This window comes from Phocoena sinus, chromosome 3 (assembly GCF_008692025.1).
Source record: "Phocoena sinus isolate mPhoSin1 chromosome 3, mPhoSin1.pri, whole genome shotgun sequence".
Classification (NCBI taxonomy): domain Eukaryota; kingdom Metazoa; phylum Chordata; class Mammalia; order Artiodactyla; family Phocoenidae; genus Phocoena; species Phocoena sinus.
Window position 1 is genome coordinate 121258007 of NC_045765.1, and position 17992 is coordinate 121275998.

A 17992-nucleotide genomic window follows, 5' to 3' on the forward strand; every position below is an offset into this window, starting at 1 on the left:
AAATTCATTCAGGGTTTGATTTAAATTTGTTTCATATAATTCAATTAAGAAATAATGCCTGTGTAGTGCACTAAAACACTTCCATGCTAACGGAGGTGCTGTATATAATATTAGGATGGCAAGATATTAATATAGCATTTGTACTGCAAGATAAGAAATGAGGAGGAGCCAATAGATTGAGTTAGACGGATACATGGGCAGGTTCTGTTTGTGAAAATTCATTACACAAAACTTTTCATCAAATTATATATTTATGTACTTTATGAATATTCTACTTCAATAAGAAGTTTTTAAAGACATAAGAGATCAACCTAATGCAATGTATAGATCCTGATTCCAATAAAAATGGTTTTTTAAGCCTTTATTTGCAATTGAGGAAATCTAATATTTGACAAAATTAAGGAATTATTATTGTTTTAAGAGTCATAGTGGTATAGTAGTGGTTATTTTTTTAGTCCTTATATTTTAGAAATACAGGTAAATATTTAATGGATGCAACAAAATGTTATCTGACATTGGCTTTAAGGTAATCCAGTGGGGTGGAACAAGTAATGGGGAAAAACTGGTCTGGTTTGACACTTATTGAAACTGGATAATGGATACATTGGGATTCATTGTACTATTTTTCTTCTTTTGAATGTGTTTGAATTTTCTGTAATGTAGTGAAAATGTACACTTACACACACACGTATACACACATACAAAGTTAGATTGAGAATTCATCATTTCTCATGCTGATAATTTTTCACCCTTACTCATAGTTTTTCTTGATTTAGTCATTTGGAGAAAAGGAATCTCTGGGAAATTTTTCATTACTCTGTTTAGACGCAGGATGGCACTCTTTGAATAAGTAATTAGCCAAAGTCCACTTCTCATTGAATAAGCTCCTTTCCTTTACAATGCTGCTACTTCCTAAGGTAGTTTGTCTTAGTTGAGAGTAAAAACTTTTCAGTCAGCTTATACAGATGATTACTACTCACACTTTAATTTTAGTTTTCTCTGCTGGCTATGTCTATCTACTACCAGTTTTTAAAAATTAAGGATGTTTCAGCAACTATTTAAAGGGTGGTTTGATGCTAAACCAGCTCTGTGCCCACACTTATTTTTAGTATTTACAACTATTGCTATGAGATTAGCCATCTTGTGTATTTTAATGCAAATATCTATATCTATATATCTATATCCATATCTCTCCATGTGAATCACCTTTATTTAAAACTGTCAATTCCAACCACAGGTCATATTTCTACATTTTAAATAGAATTGAGCTAGATACTACAGATTAAGGTCAAGGTGAGGACTATTGACTGTGGACAGATGCTTTCCCCTTTCAGTCCTCAAAAAAGAATGGAAATAACTGTATTCTTGGATGTTCTCAGTCTGATTCATGCCTTCTTTTAGCCAACTATTCATGTATTCACCAGAAGAATTACACCTACTACCTCCGGTGTAGGAAGAAAAAAAAAATCAAATAAGCAATAATGTTAACAGAAGCTTGAAACTTAAGAGCTGGTATTCAGAAAGGTCCTCCTCCCTGTCCCCTTCCCTCCGGTCCAATTCCCCTTTCTGGTTCTGGCCATCGGAAATTGACTTGGCGTTAACTGCTGGAATTTCAAGGCGTCGATTCCGAGCCCCTCCCCCCCGCCCCCCCCTCGGAAACTCTTAAACCTCTCCCTACCCTACTCTCAACCGTAGAGGCAGATAAATGATGCAGCAGATTACACCGCTGAAAGGCAACATTTGTCCTGAGCTATTTTCACATTTTTTCCTGTTTCCGATTTGTGTGCCAGACTTTGTTTGCTTGCTTAGGACATGGAAAACATATTTGGGCATTTCCCCACAGTTTAATGCTAGTAGCTTTCTCCCAGCAAATGAAAGTGAAAGTGCTACGTAGTAGCCGTGTTTTATCCTTAAAGTATGGACTGGCAGCTGGTGTGTATGGAGTTGGGGGGGAGGGGTGGGATTGGGAAGCTTGAAAAACCGGTTTTGAGGTTTTGTTTGTTTATCTTGAGATAGTAGCAGGGTTCCTGCCCCCCCCACCTTGGGGTCTGATTTAGGATTTATTTTCATTTGGGCAGTCATTGAAGCTTCATTCAATATACTGTATTAAAAAAAATGCGCTCCACTTGTAGCTTTCCCCGGTTGCACTTTAAAACACCATCCAGTCTCACCCTCATCTGGAAATAATGCAAGCTTCTCTCTCTTCCCCCGCCCCCCCTCCTCCCCCACTTCTACTTTTTTTTTTTTTTTCTTCTAAAGCCCCGCATAACCTGAAGTCAGTAATCAGATGGAAAGTGTGCTGGTCTTAGTTTATTTTAGTCTACTTTCCCTTTTGGTGGCAATTTTACTTGTTGAGGTATATTAGAAAACAAACAAACAAAAAAAGGCATTTTGTGCACATGTAGCTACCGAGTCTTGAAATCTGCCACTGATTGAAGTTTACTATAGTTTCCTCAAAGACACTGTTTATGTGCAACTTTTAACATTATTGTTGCGTGGACTTAAAAAAAAAATACACGGAGAAGGGCACTACAGATCTTAACAGTGACATTAGTTCATCTAAAGCCATTCATCCTCCCTCCCCCTTCCCTCTTCCAAGAAACAACTAATCACAAACCAGGCTAGAATTTCTAAAAGAGGTTAGAGGAGGAGGAGGAAAAGAGGCGGAGTGGGGAAGGGGATTGAGGTTAGAAGGGCCAGAATTTCTCTCATTCACAGGGTGGAAAAGTTGACATTGTCTAAACCCTTCTGAATGGCTGGTAGTTGGTTACCCCGATTGTACCTCTACCTCCCCTCCCCCTCCACGTGACGACCCAGGACACATGCGCACCCGACGCAGCCCGGCACATCTGCAGACTGACGTCAGTGTGCTCTGCCTCCGAGGAAAAGCTGCCAAAATTTTCTACTGCTGCAATTCAAGTTGGCTGGGGGCCGGTAGTGAGATCTAGGGCTACTTCAACAAAACTTTGCTGCCCTTCCTGCTCCTCTTGTCTTCTTTTCTCCTGATACCTTTTGATGCTCTTCACATGTTATTTGCATAGCAAAGGCACTAAGCTGTCCAGGAAGAGAGGGCACCACTTCCACCCCCAATAAGTCTTTTTTTTCCCTTCCTTCCTTTCTTTTTTTTCTCCCCCCCCCTTTTTTTTGTAGGGAGGGGGTGCGGGAGAGAAAGGGGGTTTGCAAAGGCAGCATCTCAGGATGATAGCCTGGATGTATTGAAGGCATCTCTTTTTCTGCCAAATCGGAAAGTCCGTTCTCTAAAGCCCGGGTTAGCCAGACTATAGGGTTTTATTCTGGCTGCAGAATAACTAACTCACTGCTGTGGCTTTGCAAAGGGGGGCAGAAAAAAAAAAAAGAGGAGAGGGAGTACGTGAGTCGTCCAGTGCAATCTCTATTGTTTGAAACTTACTTTTTATCAGAATTTGAAGATGAAAACGGTAAGGAAGACTTCACAATATTCAATGAAACCTTTTTTTTTTTTTTTTTAAATTAAAACTTGTGCTTTGCTTGTCTTCCGAATAACGCGTAGGAAACTTTTTTCTGTGTGGTTTTTTTTTTCTTTTTTTTCTTTTTTTTTTTTTTTTTAAATGGCAATGAGTGAGCTTGACTGAACTCATTTTACAGATAGAAATCTTTTAACTCCAGACTAGTCGGGGGTTGGAGAATTCTGGGTCTTGCAAATATTTTATGATGCAAAAAAATATACGTTTATTATACAAATAGACATGTTTTGTGAAGTATGACTTGATGATGATTTTTGTGGTCTTTAATCACCAAATAGTAATCGGGAAAGTAATAATGATGTGTATTTTAATCTGATTTTCAGTTTTCTTAAAGAAAAACCTTCTGCATTTTATAGTTTCAAGTCAGTGTCTTAAGTAGTCAGACAAGTGCATATTTTATGCCTGGGCTCAGAGGGCAGAATTAATGTGGTAGCTATAGTCCCGATGCTCTAGATATGTTAAGCTCTTAATAAGCTAATCAAAGAGATGGAAATGTGTGTTTTTGATTTACTTTTGGCCACTTGGGACGTGCTAGACTCATAACCCTCCGGAGCCTTGAATATCGGGTATGTCTGTATATATGGTATATGGGATCAAAGTTCAGAGATTGGGGAGGGGTTTGTGCTGGAGGGTTTATTGGAAAGCTGCCTTCAGATAATGTGTACTACAATTCCTGTCTTTGGTAATTTCTTTCCTTGTTGTACTGGAGGCAAAGAGAGCAAGAGAGTGAGAAAGCGCACTGAGAGGGAACAAGAGAGTGAGTTTCTTACTCTTGTTTTTATTTGAGCTGCCGGTGCAACGCGTTTGGGCCAAATGCCAACTGTCTGGGTCACACGCGTTTTATCCAAATAGATTTAGCGCTGCTGTCTGGAAATGGGCTGCTGAATGTTAACTTTAGGATCAACTCAACCAGGGCAGCTCAGACTGTTACCCTCTGTCTGGGTGAAGTGGGATGGGGGTGGGTGGGCGAGGGTGTGCAGAACGAGGGAGGAAAGGGGAAACTGAACTATTGCTTGGAACTTTTAAAAACACACTGGAGTGTGATTTCCAACATATTCCTTTAGGTTCAAACTTCTTGGGCAATTTTTTTTTCCTTTCCTTTTTTAGCTTATGTTGATTAGACTGAAACTTAGATGTGTGAATGATAGCTCTCAAAATTCATGACAGAGAAAGAAAGGTAACATAAAACTGGTGTAGTTGAAATTGAGAAAATTAATTTTGAGAGATAATTGTTTTCCTGTGTTTCACCAAAGTGGTAGCTGCAGTTCTGGTTTATATTAATTTAGTGTTTATATGTGATCATTGGTGTTTTGGGCTTTTAAGGAATAGCTATAGAGGCAAATAAGTTGATTTCAAACAAATCAACTTCATTCATTTCTCACAAATGGCGGCAAATGAAATCTGTATTGTGGTATTAATATTTTTGTGATTCTCAAGGGCAAAAACCTCTACCCTCAAGACCTAAAATACTTTAATATTTTTCATGACTGGGCCAATATGTGTAAGATTAATTCCTACTCTTGTCTACTTTTACCACTTCCTCTTCATTTCCTTGGCAACCATTAGTAACTACTAGTGGATGGGCCTCTATGCCAAATCTTACCTTATGTGTGACTTTCGTGAGAGAATAAAGAGAGTTAACATATTAAGAGAGTTAGTAGCACATTCTTTGGAACGTTTGGTGGGGGAAGAGTAAAAGGTGGAAGAAGTGGTTAGCTCTCTTGGTTCTACCAAAGGGCATAGCTGATTATCAACATTTTGAGCTAAGGTCAAGAGAAAAAGGTGTTTCTGTTTTTCAGGAGAGAAGTTATAATACGGATAACGTATATTTAACTTGCCATCTGGAAAAAAACAGTTTGGGACTATATGTAATTTGGGCCTTGATTTTTGTAGAATAATACTTTGTATTTTTGCTTTTGGCGTATTTGCTTTTCTTGTTAGTAAGTTTCTTTAACTGTACCTTTCCTCGGAAACCAATCTTGCAAAATTTATATCTGGAAACTTTTGTACCTCAAGCCTTGGCATATGGTAGGTGACAATAAATATTTGTTGAGTGAATAAATGGAAAATGAGATGAAAAGTTAATTTTCACATATAAAAATTGAGTACCTGAAGGAAGCATAGTATTGTTGCTTCCTCTGTGAAGACGAAATCGGCTTTAAAAGAAATATCCAGAGTTAAGATGAATGAAAGAAGTCGAGAAGGATGTTATACATGTTCTTTAGCTCCATAATGATAGTTCATGAAAGGAAATTGTTACTTGGCTACTCCTAGATCATTTGAGTGGGAAGTAAAGATGATAGAGGAAAAAGACAAGTAAGTACCCTTCAACAAGGGCAGACTACTGAGGGAATCACTAAAGTGCAAGTTGTCTGATCTTATTTCTACTTAGTGTAGCTTTGATCCATGGAAGCTGTTAAATGATCCCTAAACTCTACTGGTTGGTGCATTTGTCTTAGGGAAAAACGCCTATGTGAAATCAATGTAAAGTGGAAGTTTTGATTCTGTTTTCAAATTTAAAATAGTTGTAAGCCCAGTTACCATGACTTAAATTCTTTACTGTTTGCTCTAAAAGACAATACAATCTAGTTGATTGATTCCATCATCATATCCAACCATTCCACATTTAAGGGAAGGAGGAACATGAAACTATTTTTGAAGGAAGGCCTTTGAAAAGTGATGAGTCAGATAACAAGGCGAAGGGGACTAATATTTCTTTAACCATTAAAATGAAGTATGTGAACACTTTACATCATGTGTAATCTAGGAAACATCTCATCTATAAAAGTTAAGTAACCTGTAGTCAAGACAGGACTCAAAACCTTTGTGCTTTCCACAGCTTAATGCTTCTGCTATACAATGTAAGGAGTTAATGCATTATGATTTCTGGGTAATTATGTACCATTTTAATATCAATCTGAATTTTGGAAACTATATCTGGATACGTTAGTACCTATACATATTTGTTTATGATGTCCAGATTAACTTCTTCAGTAGGTATCAGAAAGTAGTTTCACCCTTTCATTTTTATTGTGTAGGTAACTAAGAGTGGTTAGATATGGTAGTTGTTGTTGATTTTAGTTGAACTTGAGCCCACTCGTTTACTTATTGTTAAGTTTCCTCACTGGCATTGGAGGCTTGAAAAATGTGGGAAAGGAAGGAAGGAGTGAGAAAGGAGAAAGAAACTCCAATTTATTGAGTGCCCATGTGCCAGATACTGTAGCTAGTGGTGGAACCAAGACTGTAGCTCTGGTTTGTTTAACTTCAAAGCTCCTGCCCTTTCTATTATGCATCAGTGCTCTTTTTACTGCAGGTCCTTAAATCAAATGTTACTGTACTTTTGACCAGGTAGTTACATACTAACTTTTCTTTCAAGGCTACTGGCTTACTTAACTTGGGTGTTTATAGGACAGTGCTAGTAATGGTAAGAGTGGAGGTTAAAAAACTGTGAAGAGCAGGAAATTTCTCAAGGGGAAAAAAAGAGTTGTTCCCTAAACCCAGGTAATTATATTGTAAGTTTGTCAGTTTCAGAGCCCAGGAAAATAGGAAAAAAGGATGAATGTGATTCAGTACAAATCTGTCACCACTACTAGAAATTAACTCGAATGTGTTAATTATATATTCCTCTTTAAAGGAAGATTAAAGTATATGAGGGACTCACTTAATGTCAGACATTTTTATGCAAAACACTCAAGTGATCTGAAAAAAAAAAGAAGAGTAAATGTTCATGAAGCAACTGTTAAGGAGCTGGAGACTGTACATAAGTAGGTTGGGAATCAAGATAACTGGATTATTTTCTTTACCGTTGACCCTTGAACAACACTGGTTTGAACTGCAAGTCCACATATACAAGGATTTTTTTCAATAATAATACTACAATAATACACTATCCTTGATTGGTTGAATCTATTATGGAGAAACCATGTGTGTAGAGGGCCAACTGTAGGTAATATTCAGATTTTTGCAGATCAGTACCCCTGGCTCACATGTTGTTCAAGGGTCAACTGTGTTGTTATTGAATGACGGTGTGATTTAATCTCTTTATAGATTCCTGCCTGTGAAAAGACATATACTGCCTGTTGTTTTGCCTAAATCATTGTAGAAGAAACTTTGAGATGAAACAGTTATTGTGTATCAAGTTGCTTAAAATTTCATGTTAATTAACATATCATTTATGAATATCTATTTTGATACTGGTTATATGCAACTGCTATTGTATATTTAAGTTACAGTGACTTAAAATGGAAGCATGATATAATAGAAAGAATTTAGACTTTAGAGTCAGATAGTCTTATGTATGACTCTGGGCTCCGCTGTTTTCAAGCTATGTGGCCACTATGAGCTTCAACTTCTTTACCTGTAAATTGGCAGCTGTATTAGTTATCAATTGGTGCAAAAAATATCACCATAAACTTAGTGGCTTAAAACAACACACATTTATTAACTAACAGTTTCTGTGGTTCAGGAGTCTGGGCATGGCTTAGCTCTATCTTGTGCTTCAGAGTCTCTCACGAGGCTGCAGTCAAGGTGTTGGCAAGGACTAAGGTCACCACAGAACACTTGATTGGGGAGGCATATGCTTCTAGGCTCACATATTCAGGATTTAGTTTCTTGCAAGCTATTGCATTGAGGGCCTCATTTCCTAGCCAGTGGTTATCTGAAGGCTGCTCTCAGTTCCTTGCCATGTGAGCCTCTCCATATGGCAGTTTGTTTCATCAAAGCCCGACAAGGGAGTCTACTGTTAAGATGAAGTCAGAATCTTTTGTAATCTAATCATAGAAGTGATATCCCCTCACCTTTGAGGTATTATATTAGTTAGGATCAAATTACTCAAAGGAAGGGGGTTACAGAAGGGCATGGATTTTAGGAGGAACGATCATTGGGGCCATCTTCCTGACACAGGGGCAATAATACCTGCTTTACAAGATTGCTGTGAATATTAAAAGAAGTAACATATATTTAAAGTTCTCTTTATTTTTGGACCTGACCTTAAACTACCTTTCTAGATATTATTACCTGTTAGTCTTCTGCATAGGAACCAAACTTACTATTATTACTAATAATATTTTCCATTTTTTTCTTTCCATCTAGACTTTGTGGACTCTGTTTCTTTAATTTGTAATGGTTGCCCCCAGAAGTTTGACTTGTGAAATTCTGTTCATCTTCCAGAGTCTATCTGAAATGTTACTTTTTTTCATAAACTTTCCTTCACCCATCAGACTCAGAAGTCATCTCCCTCATCTGATCTCCTCTAATACCTTTTATAACTTTATTATGGCATATATCAGCCTGTCTTGAGTTTTTTCTTAGATTATGAGCTCCTAAAGGGCAAAGATTGCGTCTTAATCTTTTCTTATCCCCATGTTATTATAACATCAGTTTTAAAACATTGTAAAACAACAGTTTTTGATTAATGAATTAGTTTTTCCAAGGTTTAGCAGTTTAATAACTTATAGACACAGATGTAAGGAACTTTAAATGGTTGTGGTTGTTTTATATGTTGTAATAATATTTCTAGCACTATAGGGAATGAAGTATTCCAAATAAGTTAAGTTTACAGTTAATCTTAAATATCCTTTAATATCCCTAAATTGATTTTATTTTAATCACTATTAATTCATTAATTTACTCATCCATTTTTTTCAATCAACAAATATGTAAGGATTTATTATATGATAATCCCATGTATTAGGGTCTTGGGATGAAAATCTAGTATCTTTTGTATACTTCTCTGTCATAACAATAAGTTACATTATTAAAAGTAATTTAACCTTTTATTCCTGACTCAGGCATAGTACTTTGAATATCAGATATTCAGCTGTACCACAGTCGTAATATACAATATGAACTATTAAGCTACATAAGGGCTATTTGTCTCTAGCTCCAACTGTATTGCTTGGGCTTCTAAAACTACTTTGTAGTTTTTCCTCTTTTTTTGTCACGTTTGTGCTTTTACTGAGCTAGTTTCTAGTCCTTTTGTTATTTTTTTATTCTAAAGTGCTATGTGCTGGGAAATTAGGTAGCCAAGTATGTCAGTGTTCTGTATAAAATGTGAATTCATGGACTCTGAAATTGTAAGTCGAAAGAAAAGTACGTGAGATTGGACATGAAATCTGTTGTGATACCTGAATTGAATTTTTAAAAATTCTTTTCAGAAAATGAACTACTTTTCTTTACAGTTACATTCTAGATAGTTTAAATTGTCTCATATGTGTTGCTTTATGAGTCATAAAAGACTTCCAGATAAAGTCAAGGGTTACAGTAAATATGGTTCATCTTTTCAGAAGTTTAGTTTATGCTACTGAGTTTTCACAGACAGCTGCTTAATGCCACTGTGTATTTGTAGATCTACTCTGTAAGAAAAAAAAGATAGGTGCCTCATAAAGCAACAAATCAATCTCTGGACAGCAGTGTACTGAAAAGCATGTTAAGGAATGCAATCACATACTGTTTATCACTTTCACAAAATTATCTTTGTAAAGTCAGCCTAGTTTTTATTTTATCAAAAGGTTAGTCACTATACCCATACATTGTTATCTTCAAAGTTTTAAAAAGAATTTTTATAATCCTCTTCAGGTTCCTTCTTTGATTATTAAGTAGCTTTGGCATTATCCTGCTAACCATTTAGGTTTCTAATTTGGTATTTAGTCTTGTGAATGTTTATTTAAGCTATAAAGGACAAAATGGTTTGATTTAATTATGTTATTTTGTAGTGTGTCCTTTGGCAAGCATTCAACAATATAGATCTGTCCATTCAGAATATTTTTCAGTTAACTTAAATTTTTTTTTTTCTAGGTTAAAAAATGGCCATACTTTAGTGACTGATCAGCCTAATGCTCTGCTTATGAAAATTTTACCATCATTATCTTTTTCATTTTGGAATGAGAAAATGAATCCAGATACAGAAGAAAGTACAGGATGTTGGGAAAAAATACCCGTTAAACAGTGGAATATCTAATAACTAATCTGCAAGAAGTATTAAAGAAATAAAATTGTTATGCTTCGATTTTGGCATGGTATTGACTCTCTAGCGCATAGGTAGCCCTCTAAAAAATCATCCAGTTTTCTAAATTATGGAAATTTTGTGGAAGACGTTGACCTGGATTTTGAGCCTCGTCATGGCTTCATCGGAATTTCATAGTGACCACAGGCTTTCATACAGTTCTCAAGGTAGGATTCCTGCTTTTGAAACTGACAAAAAAAACGTTGCTATTTATCTTACAAGAAAAGACTGAATATTTAGTTTGGATGAACGTTTTCTTTGGGATGTATGCTGGTGGGAGCGGAGGCCTACTGTGTCAATTCAGTGCTAGTTTCATAAATGTTAATGACTCTAAAAGAGTTTGTTTGACTTGTCCTACTAGTATTTAATATCCAGTGCATTTTAGAGTTGACTGGTCTTTCTTAGAAGATGATAGACCTAGGCCTCTTCTTCTGAATTCTAAACTTTAATAGGGTTACTCATTGCCAGTATTTACAGGCAAGTTCATGTTCAAAAGGAATCCAAAGGTTTTTCTTGCAAAAGAGCAAGAAAGCAGGCAAATTCTGATATAAGATCCTTCTAATATGGACCCTTAGTGGAAAAATATGTTTCCAAACTTAAGAATGCTGATATAAGGACTGGAAACTAGATAAAAGAGTAAGAGTTATAAGAAGTTTAACTTTTCAGATTCTAACCCATAGGTCCCTATAATTTTAATCTGTAAAATTGAACTTCATATCATAGGAAAGATCTTAACAGAGGTCCCAGGAGTGAAGGTCATTTTGTTTTCCATGGACCAGTCCAATTCTTATGGAATTATTGAAAGCATACCTTTTGGATTCTCCTCCCATGAATGTATAGTTCATTTTTTTGGTGCTGATGAGCCAGATTTTCAAGGCTATTATAGATTGATGTATATATCTAGAAGTCCATATGTACAAAATGTGGCTCTCAAAGTAGATCAACAAAGCCATAGCATTTAATATGAACTCTTATTTATGAGAAGTGAAATAAATATTATTTTTCAGTTTTTTTTCCATTTGGTCATGGTTTCATGGGAGTTTATATTTGTGGATGAACTTCATGTGTAGACAGTGAAGCAATTTGCAGACATTTGGTTCCACCTTAGTGATAAACTTAGCTAAAGGAAGATGTGGTTAAGAAGGTAGATTGGTAATATTTAGTACACCTAAGTGAGGAAAATATATTTAATAGTCCTCTGAATTTTTTGTCAATCTGATAATTTTTAAACAACTTTATTTTGATATAGTGTACATACCATGTAATCACCCATTTAAAGTATACAATTCAGTGGTTTATCGTATATTCACAGAGTTGTACAACTATCATCACAAGCAATTTTAGAACATTTTCATTACCCAAAAAAGAAACTCTGAAATCATTAACAGTCACTCCCCAGTTCCCTCCAAACCAACTTACCCCCAGCCCTAGGCAACCTCTAACCTATTTCTCTCTGCAGAGATTTGCCTATTCTGTATATTTATATAAGTGGAATTCTATGTGACTGGTTCCTTTCACTTAGCATAGTGTTTTTATAGTATTAGATAATGAACTTTGATTATGAAGGCATTCATGTCATACCATGTATCAGTACTGCATTCCTTTCTGTTGTAGAATAATCTGTTGTATGAATATACCACGTATTCTTCATTCATTCATTCATTCGTCAATTGGTGGACATTTGGGTTATTTACCCCTTTTGGCTATTATGAATAATGCTACTATGAACATTCATGTACAAGTTTTTGTGTTGATGTACATTTTCATTTCTCTTGTAAAAATACCTAAGAGTGGAATTGCTGGGTCAGGTGGTAGTTCCGTGTTTAACTTTTTGAGGAACTGCCAGACCGTTTTCCAAAGTGGCTGCTGTATTTTACATTGTGACTGATAATTTTTAAAAAAAAGAAAAAAATTCTACAAGACTGTAGAGATTCTATATAAACTCTTTTGGATAACTTTCATAAACATATTTTATCTGAATGAAATTCTGTTCTTTTACGTATGTGTACTTTTCACTGTTTTTTGTTTCAATATAAAATATTCATATTTACTGTAGAATTTAGCTTTTAGAATTCATGTCTTTAAAATTAGATTTAAAAAAGAAAAATAGCCTTTCAAAATAATTTTAGAATTTTTTTTAAGGAATGGAATATTTAGAACTTAATTCATTTTGAGATTTTAAACTTCTGCTCTTTCATTTTTGCTTAATATAACATTTTTTGTCCATACCTCACATATAATGATGCATAGTTTTAAGCAATATAGTTGTTGTTTATACTGCTACTTCTTTGTTCTGTTAAATTTTCTTTTCTTCCATGTGTTTTTTCTGGATTCTCTGCCTTGTGATTACAAAGAGGAATTCCTGACTTATCTAGAACACTACCAGCTAACTATTCCAATAAGGGTTGATCAAAATGGAGCTTTTCTCAGCTTTACTGTGAAGAATGATAAGCACTCCAGGAGAAGACGGAGTATGGACCCTTTCGATCCACAACAGGCAGTATCTAAGTTATTTTTTAAACTTTCAGCCTATGGCAAGCACTTTCACCTAAACTTGACTCTCAACACAGATTTTGTGTCCAAACATTTTACAGTAGAATATTGGGGGAAAGATGGACCCCAGTGGAAACATGATTTTTTAGACAACTGTCATTACACAGGATACTTGCAAGATCAACGTAGTACAACTAAAGTGGCTTTAAGCAACTGTGTTGGGTTGGTAAGTAGATGTTATAATTTTAAATTTCGGATGGGAAAATAAATTCACAATATAAATGTCTTTCCTCAGATTAATAAAATATATACATACATACATATATATGTGTGTATATATATATATACAGTTTATCTAGGGAAGGTAACATTCTAAAATTTTTTGTTATTTCTGCTGCCTTTGCTTTTGATAATCTTTTTCATAATGTTTGCATTGACTTTTCAAAGTAAGAACAAATTTTAAAACCCCATATTATTAGTAGAAGAATGAATGAAACCTCACGTTTCCTTTTAGAGTTACATTTTTCTGTTCATATAGGATATCCTTAATGCATATAAAAAACTCAGTCATTATGAGGAGCTTAAGGGTATTGTATGTATGTATGTATATATTATGGCAGGAAACCATGACATGGATTGCCTCCTTAGGTCTCTTTCTATACTATCTTTCTCTGGTAATCAACATAGCTTAAAATTACGTATGACCTACTTAATGTTTATAAGTTCTTGAAGGAAAATCTTTTATATCAATGCCTCTTTATGAAATAATTTTCCCTATATTTATCTGACAATTGATAATAAATCTTATTTTACTTAGAAATTGGATTTCAAGAGTATAGGTTCTAGCCTGGGCATTTGAGTCCATTCTAGTCTAATGGTAAATACATAGTTCAAGGTGGCACATAGTAATGGTTGTAGAACAAAGCATGTTCTTCTGCTTCTACTTCCTCTAGTTCACTCTTCCTTTACTGCTTTTATCCTGTTCAGGCTAGTATAGATATTCCATTAAAGCTTTATCTGTTTAAAAGAATACACACATTTTGATGCTCAACTCACATTTTCACAAATTGTTTTTCTTCCTTACTCTATCACATCCATATCCTCATTTTTACTTCAGTATAAACAACTACATAATTAGAGTTGGGTTTAAATAGTTCTAAATTTGGAAGGAGTTTTAAGAACCACCCAGTGGAGAAAAATTTTCACTATAGGTATATATAAGAATTTGCTCAGATTATCTATTTTCTTTAACTATTAATAAGTCAAAATGATTACTTAGATTTTAATATTTGGGTTTAATTCCTATAAAATAGACACATTGAATACATTCCTCACTAGCTTCTTTCTCTATAAGCAGTGTTAAGCTTTATATACAAAAGAGATTTATCTTTTTGAATAAAGATAAATTATCCAAAATAAATCTGTTTTAAAACTTCTTACATGTTAAAATGACATTTGCTGTTAAGTACAATAGAAAAATACTGTTCCTAGTCATTGACCAAGCTCTTTAAATTTGGCATTAACATTAATTATTGCCATTGATAATTTTAACAGGGTGGTGAAATGAACAGATTTGAGATTTAGGGGAAAAAAACTAATTCCATTGTGAGATTTGAGGGAAGAGGAGTGATTGGAAATATGAAGATGAGTTAGATCATGTAGGAGATAATGAAGGCCTATAGCAAGACTATGGCACTGGGAATGGAGAAGATAGAATTTGAACCACATTTTGGTGAGAAAATTTATAGGATTTGTGTCATTAATTTTTCTTCCCTGGCATATAGTACATAGTAGATATTTAATAATATTTTTAAAAATTGAAATATCATTGAACTGGGTGTGGGATGAAGGAGAGAAAGTAATTGAAGTTGATTGAGGTTTCTCTTTTTGATGAGGCTGTACATGAACTTACTAGCAGAGAAAGGGAATGGTAGTAGAATGTTGGATTAGAAAGGAAGATAAAGAGAGTGATTCTGATATAGTAAATGTGAAGAATCTGAAGAAATAAAGGTTAAAGATGTCTAGTTGGCTTTTGGGAAATATAACTCTGAAATTTAGAAGAGAATTTAATTCTGGAAACAGTTGAGAATTGCTGATGTAAGTGACTACTGATGAAACGGTGAAAGATGTTGATGAGGCAAAAGTGAGAAGGTTGTAAATGGAAACTTTTCTATACTTAAGGGGATAGCAAAGTGTCATTCATCTATTTTTCATCCTCATTGAGGCTTTCTGTGTGTCTTATTCTCTTATTTCTATTCGTTAACACCTGTTTTACTTTGCTTCCTATTGAAACTGCATGGTCCATGTTGACTCACTTTTTTGTTGTTGTTGTTAATTTTTATTGGAGTATAGTTGCTTTACAATGTTGCTCGATCTAGGTGTGGTCTGCCAGGTTTGTCCACTAGTTACTATTTCCCCTTGGCAACTAATAAGGAATTTGTGAGCAGATACTTTGTGAGCAGATACTATGTAAATATCCTATTCTTCATCTTACTTTTACCCACCAGTTTTAGTAACCCTCGCCTTCATTCTTATTTTATATCATGTTACATTTTTAATCAAATGGAATATGTAAACAAGTTTTTCTAAAATCCCACTTTTCTAAGGCCCCTTTTAATCAATTCTGTTTTTAATTGTTCTATATAAAATAGTTTTCAATGTAGAGATCATTAGTGTTTTCTAATCATACTTTCTTACCCATAGTTTCAGTTTTACAATGCTTGCACTACTCAATGGAAAAAAATTCCTAACATTATAATCTATCAGTTGTTTAAAATAATGTTACTTTTTAGTTTGCTTTATATTTGAACCATGGCTTTCTTATTTAGGTTTTGTTTTTCTGGAGTTTCTAGTTACTTTTATTTTGTCTTATTGAGGGAAAAAAAATGATTTCTTTACCAACTGATCAGTTTCATCCAGTTCCTTAGTCCTTATACCTATTGCTTGGAATATATTCCATTCTTCTTTGGAGGCATTTTTCTTGGAGTGTATGGGTTAATTAATTTCTTGAGCTATTACACTTCTCTCATCTTGGGATTTCTTTTTTCCTAGGTTAGTTCCACATCTTCTTCTTTCTGAGTTTACATCCTGGTTTTGTTGGAGAACATCTTCAAGTAATTACCTCAGAAAAGGTGCCTGAGAAGTAAAATTTCTGAGTCCTTGCCTATTTGAAAGTGACTTTATGTTACCCTCATGTTTGGTTAATAATTTAGTTGGATATAGAATTCTAGGTTCAAAAATAGTTTTCCTTCAGAACCATGGATGGTAGAATTGGAAAAGGGAAATATGGGGTATCAAATTTATCTCTATGGTTTTATATCTTAGGAAAAGATTTAAAGAGCTAAAAAAAATTGGCATTGATACATTTTGGGTGGCAGATAGAAGTTTGCTTCTTGTTCTTTTCCTCTTCTTTTAAAAGTTTTTTTTTTTCAATATGATATGCTTTTCTCCTTATCCTTCCTGTTTCAAGAATTTTATAAATAATGTGGTAAGCTGTGGGTCTTCTTTCCTGACCCCTATTTTGTATTTGATGGGTGATTTCAATTTAAAGACCCTCCTTCAACTTAGAGAAATTTTAAAAAATATTTCCTTAGTGATTTTATCTCCTTGTCCCTCACCACCCCATTCTGTAGTTGGTTTTCTGCTTCTCTTGTCTCTCTTTCCCCCCTTTTTTTTCTGTTCTAAGTTCTATGAGATTTTCCCACTTTTGCTTTCTTTTTCTTTAATTGATTTACAAATTGTAGCAGTCATATTTCTAATTTTCAACAGATTTTTCCTGCATTGTTTCTTTCTTCATATTTTGTTCTTATTTGATGAAAAATGATTTTCTTCTATCTCTCTAAGATACTAAAGACTATAAACCTAGTTAAAAAAGACCAATGACCCCATTAGACTTTCTATTCATTTAGTTATGTTCATAGTTGCTTCTCTACTTTTTCCATTATTAATTCATCCATTCACCAAGTGCTTATAAGTACCTACCATGTAACAGGCACTGTTCTAGGTGCTAAGAGTATAACAGTGAACGAAACAAGAATCGCTGTTATTGTATAGCTTGCATTCTAGTGGAGGAGATACACAATAAGATAAATAAATAAAAATCATAATATGTTGGATACTGATAAGTTCTAATGTAGAAAAAATATTGAGTAAAGACCTTAAAAGGAATGAGGAAAGGAATACTGACATCTGAGGGATAAGATTTCCAGGTGGAAATCTTCAAGTACAAAGGTCTGATCTGAGAGTGTTTGAGGAACAGCAAGAAGACTACCATGGCTAGAGCTAAGTGAGAGAGAGGAAGAGTAATGGAAGGTGAAGTTAGAAAGAAAACTTGGGAGCCAGTTGTTAGGTTTTAGAGGACACAGTTAGGATAGAATCAATGATGATTCCAAGCTTGGGGCCTGAGCAACTAGAAGAAAATAGCAGCCATCACATGAGATGAGAAAGACTCAGACATTAACTGAGATGGAAAAGCTGTAGGAGGAGTAGGTTGGGGGGTGGTATATATCATAGCTTCAGTTAGACATGTTAAACTTGAGATATTGTATAGGATGCTGGGTATCCAAGCCTGGAGTTCAGGAGAGAGATGTGTGTTATGAAGTTATTTTGGGGGTCATCTATATAAATATAAATGACATTTAAAGCCAGGAGATTATGTGAAATTGCTTAAGGGAGAGTATATATAGAATAAATAAGAGGTCTAAGGACTGAGCGTTTGGGTGTTCCAAGGGGTTAGGGAGGTCAGAAAGATGTGGAGGGGACAGCAAAGAACAGTGGAGTAAGAAGGTGAAGGAAAACCAGGCAAATATCCTAGAAGCTAAGAGAAGGAAGTATTTCAAGGGAAAAATGCTGCTGAGTCAAAGTAAGAGTATGACTGAAAACCAATCATTGAATCTATCAGTGAAGAAGTTATTGACGACCTTGGCAAAAGCAGTTTTGGTGAAGTCATAGTGGGGTTTGGAAAAGAGGCAAAAGCCTGATGCGAGTAGGTTTA

General features: G+C 34.8%; 2 protein-coding genes across 3 annotated transcripts in view; both read left to right on the forward strand.

The window, feature by feature from the left end:
- CENPK (centromere protein K) overlaps positions 1–17992 on the forward strand; it is a 332401-nt gene that overhangs the window by 49743 nt on the left and 264666 nt on the right. Inside the window, exons 11-12 of the transcript XR_004349429.1 lie at positions 10299–10673; positions 12861–13225. The gene's annotated coding sequence lies outside the window, so the exon portion shown is untranslated. The remainder of the gene's footprint in view (positions 1–10298; positions 10674–12860; positions 13226–17992) is intronic.
- ADAMTS6 (ADAM metallopeptidase with thrombospondin type 1 motif 6) overlaps positions 2808–17992 on the forward strand; it is a 279851-nt gene continuing 264666 nt past the window's right edge. The window contains exons 1-3 of one of the 2 annotated variants that reach the window (XR_004349428.1): positions 2808–3437; positions 10299–10673; positions 12861–13225. Coding sequence is in view for 1 of the 2 variants with exons in the window: in XM_032629020.1 (XP_032484911.1) it covers positions 10577–10673; positions 12861–13225 (462 nt within the window). In the remaining variant the exon portion in view is untranslated. Of the gene's footprint in view, positions 3438–10298; positions 10674–12860; positions 13226–17992 lie in introns of those variants that run through there. The other variant, XM_032629020.1, reaches the window with a different exon arrangement.